General features: G+C 50.3%; 1 protein-coding gene across 1 annotated transcript in view; it reads left to right on the forward strand.

Moving 5' to 3' along the window:
* The window catches only part of LOC130838989 (polycystic kidney disease protein 1-like 2), a 93,018-nt gene that overhangs the window by 20,180 nt on the left and 45,978 nt on the right, over positions 1–26,860 (forward strand). Inside the window, exons 7-21 of the mRNA XM_057712753.1 lie at positions 1,259–1,663; positions 3,854–3,931; positions 6,350–6,399; positions 8,139–8,256; positions 9,756–9,963; positions 11,813–11,933; positions 12,619–12,760; positions 14,244–14,420; positions 16,215–16,360; positions 17,058–17,252; positions 19,555–19,686; positions 21,176–21,358; positions 22,978–23,102; positions 24,152–24,278; positions 24,969–25,100. Coding sequence (XP_057568736.1) covers positions 1,259–1,663; positions 3,854–3,931; positions 6,350–6,399; positions 8,139–8,256; positions 9,756–9,963; positions 11,813–11,933; positions 12,619–12,760; positions 14,244–14,420; positions 16,215–16,360; positions 17,058–17,252; positions 19,555–19,686; positions 21,176–21,358; positions 22,978–23,102; positions 24,152–24,278; positions 24,969–25,100 — 2,339 coding nt within the window. The remainder of the gene's footprint in view (positions 1–1,258; positions 1,664–3,853; positions 3,932–6,349; positions 6,400–8,138; positions 8,257–9,755; positions 9,964–11,812; positions 11,934–12,618; positions 12,761–14,243; positions 14,421–16,214; positions 16,361–17,057; positions 17,253–19,554; positions 19,687–21,175; positions 21,359–22,977; positions 23,103–24,151; positions 24,279–24,968; positions 25,101–26,860) is intronic.

Consider the following 26,860-nt stretch of genomic DNA (forward strand, 5'->3'; position numbering starts at 1 on the left):
GTTCTACTTAGCTGGTGCCCATGCAGTTTCAGTTGTTAAATATTTTGAATATCACCCCTTCTGTCAATAGAGTCTCTCCCACCCTCACCCAAGGTGGCATTTTTCCTCAAAGTGCAGGTTCAGTCACGGACAGAGGCCTGTTGTTATAAACTGAGTGGCACAGAGCTGTGGCGGTGAGGACATGTCTCAGTCCAACCTCACACCACCTGGAGCCTCACTCAGAGCAGTAACTTCATGGAGCAACGGCGGGACTCTAAACACAGTGCTTGGGGCTCCTTTCTGCTCTGGTGTGCTTGTTGGCTGAAGATGACTGCTAGGTGCACCTGGAAAAACTTAATCGTTTTTCATTCCACAAATATGATTGAGTAACTACTCTTTGCCAGGTACGGAGGGGTGGGGGTGGGGGGGGTGGAGGCAGCAATAAACATGAAAGTCAGGGTTCCTGCTCTCAGAGGGCGTATCATCACCACCATCATCATCAACACCATCATCAGCATCACTCAAACAGGAAATATACTCGCTGGGTTTCTATTGGGAAGAATCTTAATTTAGTGGTTTAAATCATATTTTAAGAGTCAACCACAATATTTAGCATCCAGTTGGGACAACCAGCCTCAAGCTGTAAGGGAGCCCCATCTTAATGCAAACAGGATGAGTTCTCCCATGGGGCAGGGTTTCAGGCAGTTAGCGTGAAAGGGCTTCACTGCTTCTGCTTAAGACAAGACTGGAGGCTAATTCTCACGCATAAAAATCAGCCACACCCTTAAGAGATGCTCCTGTTTGAGCCTTTCTCCCCACAAGGATATCTCTATCAACAAAATGTTCTGATTTTTTTACTATAAGCTTTTAAGTTTACAGTAACACATGCATAATATAAATAATTAGAGGGACTTCCCTGATAGTCCAGTGGTTAAGACTTTGCGCTTCCAACGCAGGAGGCCCAGGTTTGCTCTCTGGTCAGGGAACTAGATCCTGTATGCTGCAACTAAGACCCTGAACAGCCAAATATATAAATAAAATAATTAGACTATGCAGGTGAGCAGAGAGGACCCCAAAAGAAAAATCACTTATGAACCCAAAACTCAGAGTTAATCCATGTTAATATTTGGGTGAGGAGGATATATCCTTACATATGTCTTTATATCCATATCTATGTCTATATGTGGAATGTGACTTCACAGCTGGAGTCTGAGCTATCTCAGTATAGTCTACTGCATGGTTGTGACTGACATTCTTAAATGTTTCTTATTCCAACTAGGAACAGGGGTGACTTACACTGTGCTGTCAGGTAACACAACCTGGGCTGAGTTCACCACGCAGCGGGGCCCGCTCCCCTACAATCTGACCCTGGATGGAGAAGTCCAGCAACGGATGGGCCCAGGGATGCACCACCTGGAGATTCGAGCCACCAGCAACACCACCACCTCTGCCCCCTCCAGCAGCATCACTGTCCACTTTGTGGAGCCTCTGTCAGGGCTGCGGGCCTCCTGGGCTTCTGACCACTTGGAGCTTGGACAAGACCTACTGGTCAACGTCTCGGTGGCTCATGGCGTCCCAGAGAGGCTGATCTTTGAGGTGGCAGGACTCAATGCAACCTTCTCCCATGAGAAAGAGAGCCTCAGGGGGCCATCCGGGACTTACCACTTGGTGGTTCCTCTTGAAGGTACTTGGGGTTTGTCGCTCCCCTTCCAAACCTCCCTCCTCTTCCCTTCCTGACTTGGTGGCCAGGGTCCTGCCAGCCAGTTTTTCAGTGTGTCCTAGACACAAATATGGTTCACAGCATCCAGCCTGGGTCACAAAATAAGGAAGAGACAAATATTATCTGCAGTCATGGAGCTTATGATCATAGAGATTCTCAACTTTGGCACTTCTGACATTTGGGACTGGGTAATTTTTTGTTGTGGGGACCATCCTGTGCACTGTAGGATGTGTAGCAGCATTCCTAGCCTCGATCCCCTAGATGCCAGTAGCATCAGCCCTCAAATCACGACAACTACAAATGTCTCCAGACTTTGCCAACTGTGCCCTGGGGAGCAAAATCACCCACACTGAGAATCACTGGAAGAGAGCAGGAGTACTTGGATTTCTTCCATTGTTTCTAGAGGAGAATGTGTTTCGGGAAACTGCAGTCCACGCCCTGGTGGGGAGAGACGGGTAAAAACTAAAGGGTGGGAGAGAGAGGGACGAGACAGGAAGTGTCAGGATGCTGGCTGGAATAGAGATAGGGCAGCAGACTGCCTGGCACCAGCCAGGGCAGGAGGCCACAGCTGATGTACATTTAATCTGGAAAGAACAGAGTGTCTCTGAGGGCAGTGTGGTGAGGTCAGCAGGCAGGAATGTGATGAAGGGAGCAGAGTCTCCAGCCCACCCAGGTCCCCTGCCCTGGACCTCAGAGGTGTGTGAGGGAGAGGGTAATGATGTGCAGGTGTGGGCTACCATGCCCTCAGCAAGGGGTTTGGCAAAAGAGATGGCAGAAGGGACAATAGAGTTAAGAAGAGAAACACTCCAATTTTGCCAGGTACCAAAGGTCCTGTTTGGAACAGGAAGAATCTGGAAATGAAATAGAATGACAACAGAAAATACTCACAATACAGAGGCTATAATTCAAATGCAAATTAATTTTTGTCTCCTATAAAAGTTACTCAGTAGGGGATAAGAGATAAAATCTCCATACACCCTGTGACTTCTGGGCTCACCCTTAGATGATAAGCAGTCTTCTCTCCACAAAAAAAAAAAAAAGACTGGATGCCTCCAGGGATGAAGGGGATAAGGGGTAGGGAAAGGGAATCAGATAGGACAGTGCCTCACTTGGTGGCATTGGCCTTGCTCTTGGGACCCAGCAAATGTTTGCAGCTGCCTCTTGTAGGAGTGTCTGTGGCCTCTTGAGGCTCCTTGCTGGGCCCCTTGGAGCACGACTCCTGGGGTGGGGGGTGATGCCTCTCCTTTGGGGCCACATCTGCTCAGCTAGTGCTTCTCCTGTCACCAGCAGGGTCCCTCTCTCTGTTCTTCTCATCCTCTCTACCCTCTCCAGTGCCCCCACTCTCCCTAGGGCAAACATCTGGTCCATAGAAAATTCTCACCTAGTCCATGGCTGCTACCAGCCGACTGCAGTCATTTTCCAAATGCAGGAATGCCGCCTTTCCTCTCTCCCCTTCCTTTGCCCTCCGCCTGTCATAGATCATTCCTTCAAGGGCATGAGTAAGGAACCTGTCCATGGGGGTCCCCAGCCTCAAAGAACACATACCCAGCTGTTCAAGGGCCCTCTCTGAAAACCTTCTCTCCAGGCTTGAGAAGAGAAGGTAGCACCCACCACCCCTTTGCCAAGAGGGAGGCAGGGGTAGGGGTGGGATACACGTGTAGCAGCAGCTGTCTCCAAATCCTCTGACAAATCCTTCTTTCCCCTCTCCATTCTCTCAATCCTTTTAAAACTGTGTCATGGCCTCCCTCTGCTGCAATCTCCTCTCTCATTTGGCAGATGAGCACCTGCTCATCCTTTGAACTTCAGCTCTAGCCCCTGCCCCACCCCATTAACCATTTCTTTCTCCCCCAAGGTGGAAACCAACCCCCCACTCTGTGCCCATACTGCCCCCTATGCCAATTCTCACCCTGGAGAGTCTCACATGCCTACCAGACCATAACGCCCTGAGGACAAGGACTATGTTTCATTCATCTCTGTGTCCCCAGAGGCTTGCACCATGTCTGGCATACAACAGAGATTCATTAAATGCTTTGATGAGGAAAGAGTCAGATGCTGCCGTCAGAGGATTGGAGAAGCACAGGCTGGGAGAACTGTCTCAAAGCAAGTTAAACAGTTTATTACAGTGCCCCTAATTCTCCACCCTCTGCACTGCAGGCACCTTTCTGGTCACCGTGCTGGTGAGGAATGCCTTCTCAAAAGTGAGTTTGGAAATTGGAAGCATCACTGTCACAGGTAAGAACTTTCTGAAAGGGGTTATAAGACTTGTGACTAGGAGTTTAGGGCATTGCACTTGCTTGGGATCTAGTGAGGGGCCCCTCAAAACAGAGCTTTGAATACTTATTTTGTTCTACAGAGATTAAGAATTCTCTGGTTACTCTTAATAGGCAATAATGTAAGTAGTATAACATCCAACCATGGATACAGAATTCTAAAACATCTGAGTTTGTATTAGTTATGATGCTTTAGGCTTCAAGTAATAGAAAGCCCAACATAAGTGGCTTTAAGTTCAAGTCTTATTATCTCATGTAATAAGAAGTTAGGAGGTAATAAGTCCCAGGGCTGTTTAACGGCTCAGTGCCACCAGCAAGGACCCAGGCTCAGTCTGTCATTCTGCTCTGCCATCCTCAGAGCTTTTGCTTGGTCCTTAGGCTTGTGCCTCATGCAATCAAGAGGGCTGCTGCAGTTCCAGACATCATATGTCAACCTGGCATTATCCAGCAGCAGCAGAAACCCATTTCCCCCTGTTCATCTTTTTTTTAATTTAGGGAAAAAAATCTTTCCCACTAGTCCCCAGCAATCTTCCCTTTAGATACCATTAGCCAAGGCAGGGTCATGTGCCCAGCTGTAAGGGATGCTGGGTATCCAGAATTTTTAGGCTCCGTGGGAGAAGATGGATTCTGACAGCCAAGAGGAAGGGCAGGGTATTGGCTGTTGGTAGGCAGACAACAGTAGATGTCACTGTCTTAAAGTTTGCCTTGACTGTGATTGCCAGGATTTCTCAGTAGCCAGAGATAGAAAAGCAGTTCGAACTGGCTCACATCAAAAGGAAATTTTATCAACTCAGAAAATAAAAGTCCAGAATTTTAGGCACAGCAGGATCCAGCCACGCAAGGTCTTCAGAAATCTGTCTCTCTCCATCTCTCGGTTCTGTGTTGGCTTCAGTCCCATTCCCTCTTCCCAAGCAATAGCAAGATGGCCCTAGGCTTCAGTCCTTAACTCCAGAGGAGAAAGAGCATCTCTTTGTTGATATCTCCAGCACAAGTCATGAAGCTGCCTCTCACTTTTCCAAGCTTGGTTCATGGTCCCTCCTAGACCTGCTGCTGAGAACAGAGGGAACTGGTACTCAGGGAAGACCAGGATCACATGTCCACCCCGGAACATGATGTAGGATCAGATTCACGCAAATGACAGAGAGTGGGGAGGGATGCTTCCCCAGGAAAAATATCACTTGTAGGAGCTGTGATCAAAAGAAGGTGGCATGGATGCCTGGATAAAAATATGAGATGTCCATTCTACTGTCCATAGCCCTCCTAGGAGTTTCCACACATGGCATTTGAGGCCCAGAGAGATTAACTGACTTTGCAAAAGTCACTCAACTAATTCATGCCAGGATTGGGGTAGCAACTATTTCTCTGGATTTCTTTATTCAGGGTTATCGGACCATCTTCCTTCTTAAGGTTAAGAAAGATCTCTGTGTCTGTCATTTTAGCCTTGCTTTGTATAATTTTATAGACCTTTAAACTTGTTGTCAGAATGACAATTCACTGAGAGAGAATTTTTTAAAAGATCAGTGATACCCTGATCTTAAAATATCCAAGTCACTAGTGAATCACATGGAATGACTAACCCTAATGGCTGAGCTTAACCACTACACTTTTTTTTACTACACTTTAATAAAATATTAATCATACTCACATTTAAATATCTTCAGAGCATATCAGCTGAGAGTATCTTTTCTATTTTTTTTAACTTGACACACTAATATTCTTTATAGATGAATAGATGACAAAGCAATAATATATACAGCACAGCATTCAGTCCTCCTGGAGCTTTGAGAAATAAGGGTTGCCTTCAGCCTTCTCTACGGATGAGGCACCTAAGACTCAGAAAGAGTAACTAACTGCCCATGTTCGCACAGCCAGTAAGAGGCCAGTGAAGGGATCCAGAAACACACCGTGGTGTGCTGAGGCCGACTCCTACCAGCCTGCCAGAGCTGGTTATGCCCATCCCTTCCCACTCTCCATTCAGTGAGGTCAACTTGGCATCTTGAAATCTGCTGTTATGGGAACATTTGCCCCACAGAAATTAGCAAGCACTACAAATCAGGGCTCCCCACCCTCACCTGTCAACTGGTAGGTAAACAGTAATGGTGAACAGCTGCATGTCTGACCTAAATCTTATGTCCTACCTGCATTGCAGCTGCCTGCCTGTTTCTTACCTGCCAAAGAGGTGCCTGTAGCCCAGGGGTGAACACGATGGCTTTGCTTTTGACCCATTTCCTACAACCTGGATATTTGCTGTGTATCCCTAAACCATTTCCAAAGACAGGCAGATACTCTCAGGGCATCCTCAGCATACCCTCTGACTCTGCCCTTTGGTGACCTTTTAAACACCACCAATATTTAACACCCATCCCCACTGTGTTCACAGCTCCTTCCAGTCTCCAAGAACGACCTGGGACAAAGGCTCAGGAAAAGAATGTGAGTTTTTTTTTTTTTTTTTAAAAACACTTAACCTCACAAGAAAAAGATATCTAAGTACTCTGTTTTAGTTTGGAGTTTGGGCTCTTTGGTGCTAACAGCCGGAGCATTAGCAACCACTGAGGCTTCTTCTGTTTAAAAAGAAACTCAGAAGGACTGAAATCAAATGAAGCATGCCCTCTAACCACAACAGCACCATGTTATAAATCAATAAGTTATCTAAGATATGTAGATATCTCTTAGACATCTTGGAAATTAAACAGCACACTTCTTAAAAAGAGATCAGTGGGTCAAAGAAAAAGTCACAAGGATATTTTTAAGTATTTCTAAGTGATAATGGTGATACAGCCTATCCAAATTTAAGGGATACATCTAAGGCAGTGTTCGGAGGGAAATTCGTGCCTATTAATGCTTATATTAGAAAAAAGGCCCAGATTCTTTATTACTTATAGAAATACTAAGTCTTTGACTCCTTGCTGTTGACATTGCTCATACATGCATTTATTCAATAACAAGACTTGTTATGCCTCTACAATGTTCAAGGATCGGTATTATGGGCTGGGGATACAATGGTGAATAAACAGATGTGGTCCCTGCCCTCATGAAGCCTAGTGGGTGAGACTAACTAACAGATTAGCATATAATTAAGAACTGTGATGTGTCTAACCAGAACCAATATGGTGCAGTGACAGCAACTAACAGAGGGTGAATTAGACAATGTGACCAGACATGACCTCTTGAGAGGTAACATTTGGGTTGGGGACCTGAAGATAGGAGAGTAGGCCATCCTGGAGAGCAGAACAAGAGCTGTCTGGGTGCATAGATGAGAAGGCCCTGAGGTCTGTCGGGGGGGCGGGGAGGAGGATGTAGGAGATTACAGAGATGGGCAGAGGTCAACTCACATGGGGTCTCAAGTGTCAAGGCAAGGGGGTTTGGGTTTTATTCTCAAGCCATAGAGACCCCTGGGGATTGAGTTCTGCCACAGCCTGCTGTTATTCCCAGGCCAAACCCTCTGCACCTGACTGTTTAACAGGTCCAACCAGAACTGATCCCGGAACACACCACATGCCTGCCAACTCCTTTCCTAGAATCCATATGCTCTCTATTGCTGCCCAGCTCACCCTCATGCCTCCTCCTTCCCCTCCCCGATAGCTCTGGGGTCCTGTCCTCTGGGAAGCTTGCCCTGAAACCAGCTATCTGCCATGTCAAGGTAACAGCTCTGCTCCCTGCTCTGCTCCAGACACATCACTCCAGGAAGCACATCCCTCATTTTTCTCATTTCATCCACAGCAACCCCAGGAGTCAGACACTACCAAACCCTCAGGCAGAACAGATGCTCTTAACCTACTGCCTCATGTACATTCTCATGACCCCCTGAGTCCCCTCTACTGCAGCACTTAGCACTCTGTGTTTTAATCGTTGGTTTCCTTGTCTGTCAGACTAGACATTAAGGGCAGGGGCTGGATCTCTGTTTCTGTATCTCTAGGCCTCAAGCACACGGCCTGGCCCAGGGCTGCCTCTGTTAACGCAGCTGAACACGTGATGAACCCTTAGCCCCCAGCCCACACTCGGGCTTGTCACTTACCTGCTGATCCATCCCCTGCAGGGCAGGGGGGTCAGACAGGTCTGTCTCCACTCCACGCCCTACACGGCGGCCACCCCGGCACAGATTATTCTGGGGCAGAAGGTGGGGTGCCAACTGTGGAGGGCATCTCGTCAGCTGGCTGCTTCTTCTGCAGAGAGCTAAAGGGGATGTGGAGCTGTACGTGGAACCTGGTCCGTACTTGGATCCTTTCACGACAGTGACTCTGGGCTGGCCGGACAGTGACGAGGACTTACGCTTCCAGTGGTCGTGTGGTAGGTGGCCTTAGAGCTCTGGAACCGTCTGTCCTATTTTGCTGTTCTTTTTCTTAACCTTCACACCAGGATTACTCATGCTTGACATTTTTGTACCTTATATGTGCCAGAGACTGAGAATTCCATGGAAATGGGAGGTAGGGGGAAGCAGTGGCAAACCAAGGTGGGGGTGGCCCTGAAGGCAGACAACCAGGAGAGGCATGATCTGTAGAGAATTTAGGAACAGTAATTAAACCCTAAAAGTCAGTCCGCTTTCTTATTATCACCACAAACAATGTCAGTGGTAAAATAGTCCTCCCTTCTTGGACTGGACCCCTCTTTTAACCTTCATGCTCTTGGTATGCCACTAGGAAGATAGTTTAGAAGGAGGAAGTGATGAGGCCTTTTCTGAGAAACCCAGATGGTAGCACTAGCACTTATTTTAAAGAAACAGTTGTTCTCCTTTTTACAGGGATGTATCCTAGCTATGCACACACTCTTTTAGGAATAAAATGAATGCCATTCATACTGTACATTTGCTTTTGTTACCCTTTTTTCTCACTGAACAATATATCCTGTATATTTTCATGTCTTGGTATCTTCTCCATCTTGATTTTCGTAATAGCTGCATAATAGACTGTCAAGTTGCTATATGATCATTTATTTACCAGTGCCTTCTTTTTGGACACTGAATTTGTTTTGAATTATTTGCCCTTATAAACAATGCTGTAATGAACATCCTTACAGTTCAATCTTCATTTGCACCTGTGGGTACTTTCATAAACAAGCTCCCAGAAGAGAATAACTGGGTCAAAAGTCATGTAACATTTAAAGTCTTTTGATATTAATTGGTAAATGCTCAGGACATCCTTCAGCATATTAGTTCTTGTTACCTGAATTAATAGAGGAAACAAGTATAGACTTTAGGTGATTGAGCTGATGACCTGACCCCTAAGCACATCCTGTGGATGACTACACACTGGGGGTGGTTGGGGTAGTAGATAAACACTAATCAACAGAGTTGAAGGGCAAAGTATACAGAGACTTACCGAGTTGGTACAAAACAGGAGATGACATGCAGCCTCCCAGATGGAGATACAGCCCCCCAGGTCCCCAATGTACCCCACAGAGACAAACGGCTGTGGACAATTACTTATATCAGGGACTAGAAGGTGCCTTGGATGTTCTCCCAGGTGGGGCTGTATGTCCTCTTGGTGCCTTGCCTGCTATATGCTGGCCTACTCATCAGTGCAACTCACTGATGCAAAACAAGCCAATATATCCTGCAGGTCTCAGAGTCTGCGTGAAGCGAGGATTATTTTCCCAGAGGCAGCCTTCTGCAGCACCATTCCTGCAAACTGAAAATGAAATTTAAAAAAAAAAAATTGCAATCTCTATTTGGAACCAATTTCATATCCATGGCCCATTTCTTCTAAAAACCCCTAACCAGAAGGTAGCCACATGTGTCAAGTTCAAGTTTCCTGGATGGATCACAGTGTTGGCCCATCTCTCTCTCTCAGGGCGTTGCTGGGCTCAGTGGAGTGACTGTGTTGAGAGGCAGCTGCTCCACACAGACCAGAGGGAGCTGGTGGTTCCACCGTTCTGCCTGCCGCCGCCTGACTCTGCTGTGACCCTATGCCTGACAGTCTGGAGAGGCCAGGAGCTGGAGAACCTGGGGGAACAGTGCCTCTACGTGTCTGCCCCCCTGGAACTCAGGCCACGAGTCAGGTGGGGGCACGAGAGCCACGTCCTGCAGGGTTGCCATTCCGCCAACGCGTACTGAGCACCAACTCCAGCCGCACTGACTAAGCGGCAGGGTGTACAGTGGTGGGCAAAACCAGACCGGTGTCCGTTCTCACTGTGGGTACCTTGGTGGGCAGCGGTGGTTCACACAAAGGAATGGAGGGCGAGAGCACACCTCTATGACAACTTCCCCGACTGGGGGTCAGGGAAGGCTGCCCTCAGCAGAGACATGCAGATGGAAGAGAAATTAACTTGGCCAGGAAAGGCGGGCTCAAGAGAGAACAGAACAGCAAAGGGAGGGAACATAGAATAATCTGGCAGTGAGAGAGGCTGGTGCGGCTGGAGCATGGAGGAAGAGCAGGCAGGGGCTGGCTCAGCAGGGCCTTGAGTTTTATGACAGACACATGGTTTTGGGCTTTATCCTAAGAGTTCTGGAAAGCTGCCCAAGATATTTACGCAGGCTGGGGACATGATCATGTTTTGCTTCCAAACACTCTGGCAGCAGGGTGGAGAGGAGGCTGGAGGGGGCAAGAGAGGACTCGGGGAGGTTGCTTAGGCTCTTGCAGGAATCAAGGTGAGGCTTTAAGGTAGCACGGCTATCATCTGGGTCCCTGAAGGAAACAGATGGCTCACTCAAACTGGGAACTGATGAGAGTTGGATAACGGGTCTGTTTACAGACATCTGCAGGGATAAGGCGACCAACCAGGGTGACGATGCAGGACTACAGCAGGAGGAAGCCACGGTCCCTCTTAGGGCTGCAGGGGTAAGAGGAGGGGATGGCATCAGTGGAACCCCGTGGGAGCTGCAGCTGCAGAGGAGGTGCCCCTGGCAGGAGTGGGGGCCTTGGCCAGAGGAACATGGCCTCTGCCAACTGCAGTCCATTTGGTAAGGAGCAGGGGAAGTGGTGAATAACTATCCCAGCCTCTCTCCTCTCAATGCTCCCTGTTGGCTGGGCCCATCGGCTGGTGTGGCGACCTGGTGACTGACACAGTCTACGGAGATCAGTCCCCCTGGAGATCAGCCGTAAAGAGCTGATGGCAAGTGGGCTGCGGGGGTGAATGGAGACTGTCTGGTCCACTTGTACAGGGTGGACAGAAGACAGAAGTAGGGAGATTCGAGAGCTGTTACGAAGCTAATACTGCAAGGACTGGGGATGGGCTGGGCACAGCAGGAGCCAAAGTGATCTCTCATTGGCTCACAGGTAGAAATATGACATTAAAAAGAAGGCCCAGGACTCGGGTCCAGAAGTGTGGGCCCATGTTCCATCCCCCACTCAGGAGCTGTGTCACTGGGACTAATCACATAAACTCTCTGAGCTCAGTTTGCTTGTCTGTGATATGGGGATTCTGATAGGGTTGTGGTCAGCACCGGATAAGCTAATAACGAAGGCCTCATTTACAAACTGTGGCATGCGTGCTGTAAAATCACAGCATGCACTGATCATTACTAGAACTAGAAAGAATCACGGAAATTGACTGCCCTTAACCCCTCACTTTGCGGGTGAGGCTCAGAGGGTTTAAGTGACTTGTGCAAGGGGGCCATTCATAAGTGTCAGGGGCAGGATTGGAGCCTAGGGTCCTGTCTCTGCCTCACACACTTTCCACGTCATTATCCTGTGCAGTGAAAGAAATGGGAATTCAGGCAGGCACAAATCGCTCCATCTTCACGACCTGGTTGTGGTTGGGGCAGAAGTTGTTTTTATTCCATCTTTCACTTGAAAAAAGGCCATTTCCCACCTTCTCAAAGGACTAGAGAAGAACTGGACAAAAGACCAGGCAGGTGGCCACAATGTGTGAGGGAGTTTCCCTGCTCTTTTCTCTGTCTCCCTTTCAGCTGTGAGGAGAACTGCGGGCCCGTGAATGCCAGCAGGGATGTTATGCTCAAGGTCACTGTGGTGGATGAGTCTGCAGCAGCCGTGTTCAACTGGTATTTAGATGACACCCCGCTGGAGAAGGTGAGGACACTGGCGGCCTCTCAGAACCAGAAACGTCTTCCGACTTTGATTGACCAGACCTGTGTCACATGCTCAGGACTGAGCTGGGGCTGGGTCAAGTCCATGCAGAGCCCGTGGAGCAGGAGTCAGGGGCTGCGTGGCATTGGTCAGAAGAGAGAACGGATGCAGGGAGCAAAAACAATAGGGAAACACTGCAGCAGATGCGGTGGGTACTCTAGCCCATCCCTCTTACCGACTGATGCAGGCATCCCCTGCCTGCTGTGGGGCGGCCGCTGGCTGATAACTGTGGGGTCAAACAGCCCAGCCCCTGCATTCTGAGCGAGACAATTTCTGTGGTGCAGCTTGTGCTCCAGAGCGCCTCGTGGGATCAGGCTGAATGAAGCTGGATGCCTCCTGAAACCACTTCCTTGCCTAGTTTCATTCTCCACCCCATTCTGCTTCCCTCCTCCTCTCCTGGTTTTCTCTGGGAGCCCTCCCTCCTAAATGCCCTGCACTCAAAGAACAAACTCCCCAACACAGCTGGAGATGGGTCATCCGCGCTAACCTTGGGGAAGCAGGCAGTGCTGCGGTCCCTCCATCAGAGGCAAATCTGAAAGACCTTCCACCCGGGGTCAAAAGCCACTGCCCTGCTATGTCCCGCTGCTTGGCTGCAGCCTCAGGGGGCCTGGGCTGTGCTCTCTTTCAGGCCGAGCCTCTCCCAGTGGCCTGCAGACTCCGAGGATTCTGGCCGCGTTCTTTCATCCTCCTTCAGAGCAACACCTCCACCCTGCTGCTCAACAGCTCCTTCCTGAGGACCTGTGGCCAGGCTGCCCGAATCAGAGTCACAGGTGGGAAGGCCTCCTTCAGTCTCTTGTCACAGTTGCCATCTCCTGAGTGAACGAAGACAAAGCCAGGAGTGCTGAAACCGGGGACATCAGTGCAGGGAGGGGGCCACACACAGGCTCCGGTGTGAATCCCACCACTGCCACCTTCTAGCCGGGAGACATTAGGCAACGGATTTAAGAGCTCTGTGCCTCAGTTTCCTCACAGGCAAACGGCGCAATAGAAACACCTGCCTCAGAATTGTATCATGCACGGTGGATGAGACCACATCAGCGGTAAAAGCAGATCATTCTGGGCTGTGCAGCCTGCGTGTCCTGCCAGGACGATTCAGCACTTCTCACTTAAGCCCAGAGCAGCGAAAAATGTAGACTCTCAAAAAGATAAATAATGGGATGATTTTTCTTTTTCAGATGGATTCCTTTGATTCAGTATTTCTCAAAGTGGCCCATAGGCCGCCTGCCCAGGATAACCTGGGGAACTAGTTTAAAATGCACACTCCTGGGTTCACCCCAAACTTTGTGAATTGAGTCTAAGCCAAGGAATTCATTTCACTTGATTAAAATTCTCTATGTCCAGCTCTTCCAGGCATGCACTCTTTTTGAAAAACCAGGTGATTATAACTGGTGGTGTGGGGTGTTGGTGCAGTTAGCTGGGGGCTCTTCATGGTGCTGTGGGGGCCATGGTTTTGGGTAGGATCTGCCTGTTTTCAGATCCTGGCTGTGGCCCTTCCTAGCTCGGTCTCTTGAGCAAGTCATTATTTCCCAATATACTCCCTCCTCACTAAAGCCCTGGGTGGAAGCTTTTTGTTTGTTTGTTTGATTTTTGGCTGCGTTGGGACTTCGTTGCTGCACATGGACTTTCTCTAGATGTGGAGAGCAGGGGTTACTCTTCGTTGTGGTGTGCGGGCTTCTCATTGCGGTGGCTTCTCTTGTGGTCGAGCACAGGCTCTAGATGCGTGGGCTTCAGTAGTTGCAGCACACAGTCTCAATAGTTGTGGCTCACAGGCTCTAGAGTGCAGGCTCAGCGGCTGTGGCTCACGGGCTTAGTTGCTTCGTGGCATGTGGGATCTTCCTGGAGCAGGGATCGAACCTGCGTCCCCTGCATTGGCAGGTGGATTCTTAACCACTGCACCACTAGGGAAGCCGCAGGAAGCCATTATCATTAGCCCCATTTTATAGATGAGGAACTGATTCTCAAAAAGGTCAAAGCCAAGGTCACATGGATAGTAAGTGGCAGGATTGGGATTCTAACTGTGCCCACTTTCTCAAAGTGAACCCCTGGAGTGTAATGCATGGGGGGCGGTAAGGGACTTAGGGTGGGAGTTATGAAATATGCAGATTTCTGGGCCCCACTCCCTAATCTCCAGAGAGGCTCTGAAGAGAGGCCTGGGAATCTGCATGTTAAGCAAGCTCCCAGAAGATCGTGAACCACGGCAGACTTTATGCGACCCACACAGCCCCCTAAGCACCCTCTGTATTCATTCCCCAGCAGTGACCGGGCGTGCCTATGGAGAGGACACCTATGTGATCAGCTCCCTGCCTCCCCTGGAGGTGCTTACCTGCACCATTGCCCCCGAGGAGGGCACCGTTCTGACGAGCTTCACCATCTCTTGCAACGCCTCCACCACCCTGGGCCCCCTGGAGTACTGCTTCTGCCTGGAGTCAGGTACCAGCTCAGGGCTATGCACTCCCCTCAGCTCCTGGCCTCATCCTCTCCAAGAACAGGTGCCTGTCTCTCTCTGGGAGCTGCAAAGAATATGTTCCATGTGTGAGAGAGGATGACCCCGAACCCCCACCCCCAGGCACACTGACCCAGCCTCACACTGCAGCAAGATGAGAAGCAGCAGTAACTCCCTCAGTATGTCCTCCGCAACTATGGAGGCCAAAATGACCTCTGTCCTGGCATGAGGGGCGTGGAAAGGGTTAAATGGAGGAGGATATGCAGATGAATGGCCACGTGGGGCCACTACCAGGACACCATTCATTCCTTAGCACACACTTGGAATCTGGAGCTATTCAGGACAGAGATGGCCCAGTTCGCAGAATCGTCAGTGATGTTACTGACCCCCGCCTTGCGGGAAGCAGCAGGGAATGGGTGATGTCACAGAGCGCTGAGCTGAGAGGAGACCAGTTTGCACAGGTAACGGGAGGAGACGGAGCATGCTGTCACTGCCCCACTGGAACGCCCCACCCAGTGTCCCGTCGCCGCAACCCACACCCAGGACAGCAGCAGGGCATCAGTAGGAGAGATGGGGCCAGCGCCTACATTGCCTCTGCTCTCCCGGCTTGGGAGTGGTTGGTCCTTGGTGGGCTTATCTGAGTCCTTGTTTCCTCCCAATGGCCTTTGGCAATTTGTGGCCCTCACAAGAGCTCTGGAATGTTCTAGTCAGACTGGAATCTTCCTCCAAACCCAGGCTCCAGGAGTGTGGCTGGCGTGCTCCCAATATCCAGCATTAAACACCACAACAACGTAAACTGAATGACTTGACTAGGTGAAGGTGGAGGGGAGCTATTCTCAGACCCAAAGGAGTGTGGTTTTCATGGGGTGGCTGCCAGATAGATGTGGAATGCAGGACTATTCAAAGGTTGTGACTGGGTCTGAGCCTGGAGGGAAGCGATTCAAGGAAGGTAAGCAGATTTCATTTCAAACCTGCGTCCCCCAGAATGCAGGCACCAGGCTAGCTGCTCCAATTCCGACTGGTTATTCCGCTGTGGTACCTCCCTCTGCCTCACATAGGTGAGCAAGGGGCAGGGAAGTGTGACCATGTAAAAATCAAGTGTCAACTGCAATTCAATAACTTGGTGATGCTTGTCTGCACACTACAGTGAAGAGTGATTCCAATAATAGGTGGGTCTCCTTTAAGGATACAAAGGCTATTCATTCATTCATTCACTTTTACAGCAAAGATACTGAATGTCAGGCTCTGTTCTAGGTACTAGATATACAGCAGTGAACACAAGAGAATAAGTCTCTGACCTCACTATTTATAATTAGTGGTGAAGACAGCTGGTAAACAAAGACACAGCATAGGGGCGCTGTTTTAGAGCAGCCTAGGAAGGCCTTTGTACAGGAAGTGACATTTGAGGGAGCTTGGATATGTTTTGAACCAATTGTTAAGATCATCTTTTCCTCCTCCGCCTCTTTCTCCTTCTTTTTGTAATTGGGCTTACCACCTTGAGTTATTCTAAAAAACTTATAAACGAGGGATTGTTTTTCTGAAAATCTTCATGGATTTAGTAAAATTATTCCAAAGTCACAGCAGCATGTGATTACCTAGGGTGGATAGTGGATCGGTATAAATGGCTGTCTTCTCCTGGAAAGTATGGAGTCCCTGAGTGCCTGCCATGACATCATGTACTGTGGCTTTTGTGTCCTTGTCATCGGGTTCAACCTTGGTGTGTTTACAGTCTCCCTGGGGCCTGGAGATGTCCCCCTAACTGTTCAATGTCCATTTGCCAGGTTCCTGTCTACACTGTGGCCCTGAACCTGCCCTCCCATCAGTTTACCTGCCACTTGGAAAAGAAAGCAATGACTTCATGCTGACAGTGGTCATTTCTGTCTCCAATCATGTGGGGGACAGACAGCAGACCCAGGCAGCGGTTAAGGTGGGCGGCAGAAACTGTTTCTCTGCTGAGACAACTTCTTGACTTGTCTGAACTTCACCAAGAGGGTGGCCGGGTTGAAGGGAGGCTAGGGCATGACCAGACGAGTGGTAGATTCATTCAATCCTTCAACGTGTATTTACAGAGCACCTACTATGTGCCCAGTCCTGGGGATACAGCCGTGGACAAAACAGATATGGTCTCTACCTTTGTAGCTCTTATGACTAGCAGTCAGTATCAGGGAAGGGTCCAGGGGGTTTGGGATTGGGGACCTGAGGAAGGTGGGGGCAGAAAGACCCAGAGATGAGTTAGGCCAGTGCCTTCAGAGTCCAGAGGAAGGAGGCCCAAGAGCAGCTATCAGGTCTATAAGGCGGAGGCTGGATAAAATCTCCATTGAATTTCAGGGCTCAGAAGCCAGGTGGAGTGGAAGGGCCTGAGAGCACAATAGGAGGGCAGTGAGGGGTGAAGAAATGACCTGTCCGAGACTTGAGACTTGCTTTTGGTGGCTGTTGGCTGCAGGCACAAGTGGGTCCACAGCTCTCCAGCCTTGGGAGAGCCCTCATGCCAGGTACAAAGCCATCCAGCCCTGCTCTGCTTTACCACGTGCAGGCAGGCCCGAGACTTCAGGCTCCGGGTTCTGAAACAAGAACCAATGGGCTGAGATCCTCCTGCTCTGAGTAGGTCTCTGATCTCCCATTAGGTGGGACGCGGAGACACCCCTGTGGAGGATGAGGCATTCCAGGCCGCAGCGTGGGGCAGTGTCACCACCACCCTGCAGGGCGGGCATAGCCCTGAGCAGCTCTTCCAGCTGGCCAGGTCCGTGTCATCCGTGCTGGACCAGCAGTGTCAGGGGCCGGGCTCCGGGCAGCCGCTAAGAGTGGACGCCAGACAGAAGGTGCTCCCGATGGACTCTTCTGCCTCTTTGCTGGGGCCCCGGGGTCTGTATGCAGCCATTCGGGGGTGGGAAGTGGGGTCCAGGGGTCTGTGGAGAAGGCTTTGGTGTCTTCCGAGTTGCTGATGTCACCTCTCTCTTCTGGTCCTTTCAGTGAGTGACATAAAATGAAAGAAACCTGCTTTCTTTGCTCAGCTTCATGGAGCCACAGGTTTCTAGGGTGGGAAGGAATTGAGAGGGTACCACTCCAATCTCCTCCTATTGAAGAGGATGAAACCAAGGCCCAGGGGAGAAAAGTGACCCTGTCTTGGCCATATGGTTCATGGTTTGATGTTGTCCTGGCTCCATCACTTACCATCCCGATTGTCACAGCCCATAACTGATCTCTCTACGCCTCAGTTTCCTCATCTGGAAAACAGAAACAATAATATTTTCCTCATAAGGTTGTGGTGAATGTTAAGAATTATATTCACTGTAGCTGTGGGTCAATTCATGCGAAACTGCCAGCATTCAACCAGTTTTAACCCACAAAAATGGCCACGCCATGTGTTACAACCTAGTACTACAAACAACTCTGGCAAAAAGGTATGATTACTTCCACTCCCAGTGCGTGCTCCCAGGCATGTTACCTGTGTGACCATACACAGCATCACACACACCTGTTGGGCATGGAGAACAGAAGACAGACTCCTCTGGTCCCTTGAAGGGTCTGCATGAAAGTACTTAGCACAGTGCAGAGAATGTAAGCTGCTTTCCTGGGTCCACATTTCCAGTAGGTGGTGAAGATGGGAGCAAACCTGGGCTGGCTCTTCCCCTGTCCACCTCCAGCCCTCTCACCCCAGCCCCTTCCTCCACTTAGTCCTCCCTCACACACATCCCCCACCTGGCTCTCATTTACCCTGAGCACGACTTACAGCAAACTTCCCCTTGGAATCTCTGTGCTCCTAAGCACACAGGCTGCACAGCCTGACCCACAGTCTTCTCATGAAATGCCAGAGTCCTGGCAGGAGACAGATGTCAAGCTCTAACTGAGCAATGGAGATGATTTTAAGAAGGGCTCCGTTGAGAAAAGTGGAGACAAGTTTTCAGAAACAAACAAGAGAGAACACAGGACGCAGAGGCTCACCCTGAAGCAACCAGCGTCCTCAAGGGGCAGCTGCGTGTGGAGGGGACTCCCTGTAGGAGTGGTGGCTTTGAAGGATGAGGCAGACAACCCCAGTAGGGAGGGCGCCGGGAGCAAAGCTTCCAGCTCTCTCTCCTCCTGCCCTCTAGTCTCCTGCCTCAGCCAAAGCCAGCCCCGGGCCAGCCCCTCGCTAGGGCTTTGTGGCTTAGAAAGCATATTCCCTGGAAGCCCCAGGAGGTCTGGCTTAGGGCCAGAGTGGGTGATGGCTGGAGGGATCCTTGTCCCCATTGCTCCAAAGGCACACAGGGACCCAAGCCTGCAACAAGATCTCCTATCCGTACTGGGCCAACGAAGTAATCCAATTTCTGAATTTCATAGTCACAATGAGACAGAGACATCATTTGTTTTTAAATAATGCCAGATTTTATAGATTTGATTTGAAGATTTGGAGAAAGCTTGGGACATCCTGTATTAGTTTCCTCCTTCTGCTATAACAAATGATCATAAACTTCATGACTTAAAACAACACAAATTTATTATCTTACAGAAGTTTGAAATGAGATTCACTGGGCTAAAGCCAAGGTGTAGACAACACTGTGAACTGTCTGGAGGCTCCAGGGGAGAGTCCATCCGTCAGCTTTTCCAGCTTCTAGAAGCTGCTCACATTGCCTGCTCCATTTTCAACACCAGCATCTTCAAATCCCCACCCCACTGCCTCCTCCCTCCACTGCCTTCTTCCTTCCCTCTCCCTCCCACACTCCTCATCTCCATCTCCCTCTCCCCCTCCACCACCTCTGTCTACATCATCACATCTCCTTCTCTGACTCTAACCCTCCTACCTCCCTCTAATAAAAACCCCTGTGATTACATCGGTACCACCTGGTTAATACAGGATACTCTCCTCACCTCAAAATCCTTAACTTAAATCTCCAAAGAGATTCTGGCAAAGTGCCTTTTGCCATGTGAGTAACAGCCACAAGTTTCAGGGATTAGGATGTGGCTGTCTTTGGGAGGCTATGATTCTGCCCAGCACATATCCTAGGAGACAAACAGAGGTCTACCAGCTTTGGAAAACCCCACATGAGCCTGGTCATTTTCCTAGACCCCAAATCTTTCTGAAACAGCTTCATCAAGCCACTGGAATTACATTTCCCTTCCCCACCTCCCTCTGTCTGTGCCAAGGTCAGAGAGTGTATCCTGGGGTCACTGTCTGCGGTCAACGCCACCCTGGGGGACATGCAGAGGGTGCAGAGGCTGGCGGAGGTGCTGAAAGAGGTGACCCACCGCAGTGAGGAGCTCACACCCTTGGCCCAGGTGAGTAGTTCCCATCCACTGAGCCCAGCCATGGGGCATGCACCTCTGCAGGGGGTGGCTGACAACGGACCCCAGCCCAGGTCAAAGGTCCCTTAGTCACAGGGCCTCCAAGACGTCTGCCATCTTGTTTCAAAGGGTCCCACGTGGGCAGTGCCAAGGGTGCCCCTCCCGCTGCCCTGGGTCTCGCTCTGCTTGTGATGACCTGTGTGCCCACGTACCTCACGCCCCACCAGCCAGTGAGCACCTGAAGCTAACTAATCACTGGGCGGTCAAGGGTGTGTCCAGGTGCTGTGCTGACCCACCCATGTCCCCCACCTGAGTGCACTGATGTCCAGCTCCTGCCTTTCTTTGCCTGGGGGCCTTCTCTGACCTCTCCTCCAGAGTCAATTCTGCCTGCCCACATGGCAGGTTGGACATGTCAGGGAGTTGATGCAGTTCTCAGTGACTAACGGGCTGGGGTACAGAAACCCCTGCTCCTCCGTGCCCCCAAGTGGGATTGGGTCCCAGGTAAGGGGCTTGATCACACCCCCTGGACTGGCTTCCTACCCTTCCCTGTCTCACTTCCCCACTCTGCTTCCAGTGTTTCCTGGGATTATCTCCAAATAAATGACTGGTTGTCAAATTCTTGCCTAAGTTAGGACCTGCTTCTTGGAGAATTCAAATTAAATCACCATGTTCCCAGCCTTATGGCAGCCAAGTGTCAATAAAGAAGCCATAAGCAGTAAAGGGGAGAGCTGTCTTGGCTCTGCCTCACCCACTCTGTCAGGAGGTTGTCCCCCTCACATTCTCGGTCTTGGAGGCTGCTATGCCGACCTTTATTTCTGGGATCCTAATCACCCCAATATCACACTTCCCACTTACACACCCATTTGCTCATGCATCCCTTCTATGCACACACATCTACACATGTACATATACATCCGTCTTTCTCCCCTTCCACTCATTTATCCATGCGCTAATTTATTCATTCATTCAACAAACGCTCCCTAAATGCCTAGTATGTGTCAGGTCTTATGCAACTCGTTGAAAATTCAGCAGCAAATCACATAGACATGGCCCCTGCCCTCATGGCAGCCAGATACTAAAATAATTTCACAGATATGTATATTATCACAAAATTGGAATAAGTGCTATGTCCGTCCAGCCAGCCAGCCGTCCAGCCAGCCAGCCAGCCAGCCAGCCATCCCAGTCACTGAACGTTTACTGAATGCCTACTACGTGCTGGGCATTGTGAAAGGCACTCTGGGAAAGATTCAGAGATGGACGAGGCTACTGTCCTGAAGGAACTCGGCACATGATAAGGAAGGAACACCCAGCCTCAAGTCAGCGACACAGGCAGCTTGTGGGACAGGCCCGGCCCAGGTCTTCCCTGGCTTGAGCCCCCTCCTTGCTCCCCTCCACTGCAGTGCTGGTCCCTTGAATGGCACAGGGGAGGGCCTATTCCAGCAGGGGCTCACGCGGTTCTTCGTCCTCCTCGGGGGGAGCCCAGCGGGAGGCCAGCAGGGCTCTGCAGCACACCAGTGAGGCCCTGCTGGCAGTGAGTGCCGAGGCCCATCCTGAGGACCAGAGGCGCCAGGCGGCCACCAGGGACCTGTTCCAGGCTGCGGGCAATGTGCTGGAAGCTTCCCTGAGGGACAGAACAGAAGAGTCTGCACAGGCCAACAGCTGCCAGGTAGGTGTCCCAGCCAGACACAAGCCTCACGCTTACCATGTGCCCAGCTCACACCAGCATTTCTAGGATGATCTTTCTCCACATCTTGCAGGTGAGAAAACTGAGGCAATGAGGTTAAAGTTCCTTCTAGGAGCTGAAAGAAAGGCTCCAGAGACCGGAGCTTCTGGAAGGCAGTGTGTGCAACAGGCCGAGAGCAGGCTTCAAAGGAGGGGGCCTGAGTCTGAACCCTGCCCTTGTCACTTACAAGCCTTGGGATTTGGGCAAGGGACACAATTTCCTGCAGCCTGGTATCCTCACCTGTAGTGGTTTGACAAGCTCTGCCTCACCCTGGAGAGGCCTCCTGTTGGAGAGATCATATGTTCACCCTTGCAAGTTTGAATCCCACCCCTGTTTCACTTTGCCAAGGACACGGAACGTCTTTAGAAGAGAGGCAGCCCCCAGAGTAAGGAGAGCTGCAGCACAGCCTCACGTGGCCGCAGCACCCAGGACATCACCATGACGGAGCCACAAAACCCATTTCCTGCGGTTCCACAGCCCTTTACTCTGTGGGGCCATCACTCTGCTCAGAATTCACACACACAGTCACATTCTTACACGTGGCCACACAGACACACTCAAACGCACGCTCACACACACCCACAAAGACTAACACTCATACTCACATTCAATCACACACACTCACACATTCACACACACTTACAGGCACTCATTTACACTCTCACACACACCTAGAAGCACGCACTTCTGTACACACTCACACAGATGCACATTTACACTCATATCTTCACATACGGCCACACAGTCACACACAGACACAGACTCTCACATATGGCTGCAGACACAGAAAACCACATGTGCACTCTCATTCATGCTCAAATATTTATACTCCCACATCCTCAAACCACATTCACTCAGACACATTCATACTCTTACACTCACACATACCCACATACACACACTCAATACTTATATTCACACACAGTCCCCCTCAACACACATACACCCTCGCCTTCACTCACATACAGTCACACACCCATCAGATGTATGCACACACGCACACACAATCTGTGCTCTGATAGGAACTCTGCACAAACGTCCAGCCCTCATGGTCCTCATGCCTGCCTTGGCTTCAGCGAGGCCATGTCTCCAGCCGAGGGTTTGGGTGGGGTGGGGAGTGGAGTCTGAGCCTGGTGACCCCGTGCAATGGCTCTGCCTGTGACTTTCCATTTCCCCGAGAATAATACCTGGTCTGTGGGCGAGTGTCAGGGTCCAACAGAGCAGCACAGACAGGCCCCTGGTGAGCCTCGCTGTGATCCCGGGGCTTCCCCTTATCCGTGCATGGTCTCCACAAGTCACCACCCTCTCTGTGCCTCTGTCTCCCCGTCTGCCAGACAGGGGTGGTAAAAGCACCTGCTGGCAGAGCTTGGAGTCTTCTAAGTGCTTCGTCTAGGTTCCTTACAGCGCCTGGTGCTTGATAAAGGGCCTTCCATCTTGGTCTCTGCCTTGCTCCTCTGCCCTCTCCCAGTCCCTCCTGAAGGGCCAACGCGAGCCTGGTGGCAGTGACCAGAGGTGGTGTATGGAGACTGGTCCACAGCAGTGTCCCCTGCTTCCTTTTCCAGACGGCCACAGTGTCTCAGCTGCTTGAAGCTGTGGAGCATGTGCAGGCCGCCCTTCTGCTGGGGAGACTGCCTGGGGGTCTTCCAACCATGCTGGCTGCCCCCTCCATCTCCGTGTACACAAACAGGTAACCCGCTGTACTGTGGGTCCCCAAGAAAGCTCATCCCCTGACCTGGCTCATTCCACACCCACATCCCAAGATCCTGTGACAGGCAGAGCCCAGGGGACATGCCTGGTGAAGGGAGGGGAAGTGATGATACCTACAGTGGGACGGGCTTTTCACCAAGAGAAGATCCCCGTGCTGGGTTTTGTGCAGCACAGGAAGGGAGGCGGGGAGTGCCACACCAGTGTCAGAGCCACTGTGTGTCCCAAGAGACGGGCATGGAGGGCTGTGCAGGCCAGGGGGCTGAAGGAAGAGACCAGCTCACTTTTAACCTCACCTAGAGTGTGTCGGGCGAGCCCACTACTCTGTGGACCTGTGGAGATTCCAGGTGCACTTGCCTTAGCAGTTTCTCCATGGTGTCCCTGCCTACATGTCCCTGAGCCCCCAGTACCTGGGGATGCCCTCCCCCTTCCATCCCTCCCCTGACAGTCGGGGGCTGGACGACACTTCAGGCACCGCTGGGACCCTGGCACTGAGCACCCTCTCTTGGTTCCTCCTGCCAGGGCTGCTCTCCTGGATCCCAGGGGCAGTTTCCCAAAGCAGCACCCTGATCAGGACCAGGATCTGAAAACAGGTCCCCAGTCTCCTCAGATGGGACAAGGTCAAAGGCCAGTAAAGATGATTTTATGGGAGCCCATGACATCAGAGGTCAAGTAGGTAGGGGAGATAACTCTGGAGAAATGTCTACATCCAAGCTCACTTATTCATTCGACAAAATATGTATTGACCTCCATCACGTGCCAGGCACTGCTCTAGGCACTGCAGTGCCTCGATAGCAAAGCCGGCCAAAGCTCTGTCCTCATGGAGCTGCCAGCCCAGCCTGGAGGCGTCGGCTCCCTTTTATGCTCTTCCTACTGACACAAACATGCAGAACTATCTATGGGGATCACAAAAGAGCTGTCCACTCTGATGCTAAAGCTGGTCTCCCTGTAGTGCAAGAGGTGGGCATATCTTCCTCTGACACTGACCTTCTCCTCTCTCTCCCGGCACCTCTGTTCTCACCTTGTGGACAGAATACAGCCCCGGAGTTGGCAAGGCTCCGCTGTGCACGTTGCTGCTGCCAGCTCTGCGACCTTCACTCTGCCCACTTCCCCCTCCCTTGGCTCCATGGAAGATGGTCAGGAGCCTGTGGACATAAGGGTAACAACAGAAGGAATCTCCTTGGGGACAGCCCTTTAGAGTTTGCAAAGCACCTGCACATATGTTTGCTCATTTACGTTGATAACAGCTCTGTCAATTACAGTATTATTACGCCCATTTTACAGGTGAGGTTCAGTGATTTGCCCGAGGCCACAAGCAAACTGGCAGAGCTGGGGTTCAGACCCAGGCCTTCTGACTCCCCAGTCCATCCTCTTTGCACTGTGTTGTGGAATTTCTCCAGCAGCCCTGGTCTAATTAGTCATTGGAAATGAAGCTCTTCAGACTTTGTTCCATAGCTAGCAAACAGTAAACTCAGGGTTCTTTCTATTCCCAAATTAGGGCACATCTGACTCTGCTCCTTCAGCCTCAGAGAAAGCAGACAAACTTCTTTCTCTTAGAGACTTGCTGGCTTTGCAGGAAGAAAGGCTTAGACTGTTTACAGTCCAGTAACTGCTCGGCTCTAGCAAGTCTGATTGGGTCTCTAAGCCCAGCTTTCTGAGGCCATGGCCCTGAAGGGAAGACACATACCAGCAAAGACAGCAGTAGCTAAAGGCAGGGCCCTCCCATTCACCCCACAGGGCAGGGGCCACGTGTCCATCCCACCTTAGGAAACCTCATCCTTCTCACAGGGACCTAGTGACCTTCTGGCCCTCAGGGCCCTTGGCTGACACTCTTTGTTCTTGGTTCCAGATGATGAGTTTCCCAAGGAACCCCTTCCCAGTCCGAAGTCACTTTGATGTCAGTGGAACTGTTGGTGGCCTCTCTCTGACCAGCCCTAGTGGACAGCTCATCCCCGTGCAGAATCTGTCAGAGAATATTGAGGTAGACTTGGGGTGCTCTCAGAAGTCAGGAGGTGCTTCTGTCTTCTTTTTCAACTTGGTTGGGACCAAAAGTTGGTTGGTTATGAAAAAAAAAGAAAGATTAAAGAAGAGAATCATTAAAAATGATTTTTACCCTCCCTTAAGCATTGTATTTTAACATAAAACTATAAAGGTACATCAGTATCAATCTTAAGGTTTACACCTGAAAATTTCTTTAAATCTGTTGATTGGAATTTTAATCACCTTCATTACATAAATCATCCCCTGAACACAGTTAGATTTTCTTTAAGGTGAATAAAAAATGTAGGCACACTGGTGCAAAACGAGTTCAACTTCTTTCAAGATTTTAATGATTTTTTTCCCAATATTCTATGGTTTTTTCATCAGTGACTAATTCAATAATGGTTTTTCCCCATTCATCTTTATTGAGCCTTCTCAAAGCCTTCAACTTAAGTTTTTATGCAAATAGTTCTTTTCACACTCCTACTTTGTCACTTTGTCACTGTATGAGAGCTATTATCAAAACAGACCTTCACAATGGATGTTAGCAGGTGTGGGATCAGGCACAACTGCCTATTGTTGTGTATCCAGCCCAACAGGCGGGGGGGCTGCCAGGGTTACTAGAGAGCAGGAGTCATAGGTTGGGTTCCCTGGAAGCTGGCACTGAGAGGGCGCTCATGGTGCAAGATGTTTGCTAGAGATCAACACCTGTGGAGAGTGAAGAAAGGAAACAGGATTGAGCGGAAGTCAGACTACAACCCAGATCCCACAAAGGCTCAGTCAACCCAGAGGGATCTCTGCCGCAAGTATCAGCCACCAGCGCTCTAGCAATCATGTTTGCTATCGTCTGTATCTTACGATGTTTTGATATCTAAAAAATCTCACTGGTGGTGGGGAGAGACTGCCCCTCCCAGGGCCAGCCAGTTCTCAGAGAGAACAAGGGCTCTGCCAGGGCATACCTTTCATGTGAAAACTAACCAGTCCTGAGTCTATACCCCAAACACCCCCTTTATCTCACTGTCACACACCAGGCCAATATTCAAGCCCTGCCCCAAATCATCCCAGGGCCAGGTACCAACTAGAGACTACCTTATAGCCAAAGCCTGCTGGAATTATTCAAACTGACCAAGCCTAAGCTGTTTCCTCTGCCCTGTCTTGCCTTTCCTGTGGAAACCCCAATAAAGCTATGGACTAGGCTTCCCCCATGGCTGCTTCTGCATCCTGACCAGGTGCTGCCCCTGTGGCCCTGCATGGCATGGCAGGTCCCCACTCTCAGGAAATTTTTAAGTAATAAATTCTTCGGGGCAGAGCCTGAAGAAGCTGAGAGCTGGAGCCTGTCTGCTGACCATACTTCCTGTGACTGGCAGCAAGTTTTCCTAGAAAGGAGAGGTGGGTGGCATATTCCTATGTTTAATATAGAGGGCCACCAGGAGCAATAAAACATGTGTGGTGGGCATTAATCAGTCTGTTTTAAAAAGGAGATGGAGGGCATCAGTTACCCTGGAGAGCTGATAAATGGAGAGTGGGTATGAGAAGTTCTAATGTAAGAGTAAAAGCAGAGGAATAGCAGCAACTAACTGTTGAGTGCTATTGTGTATCTTCCACTTGGCTAAGTATTGTGTATATGATAACATTTTGGATCATCTCAGTGAGTCTATGCATTCTACTGATGACAAGAAACTGAGGCTCAGGAATTCCCTGGTGGTCCAGTGGTTAGGACTCCGTGCTTTCACTGCTGAGGGCTCAGGTTCTATCCCTGGT

This window comes from Hippopotamus amphibius, chromosome 16 (genome assembly GCF_030028045.1).
Source record: "Hippopotamus amphibius kiboko isolate mHipAmp2 chromosome 16, mHipAmp2.hap2, whole genome shotgun sequence".
Classification (NCBI taxonomy): domain Eukaryota; kingdom Metazoa; phylum Chordata; class Mammalia; order Artiodactyla; family Hippopotamidae; genus Hippopotamus; species Hippopotamus amphibius.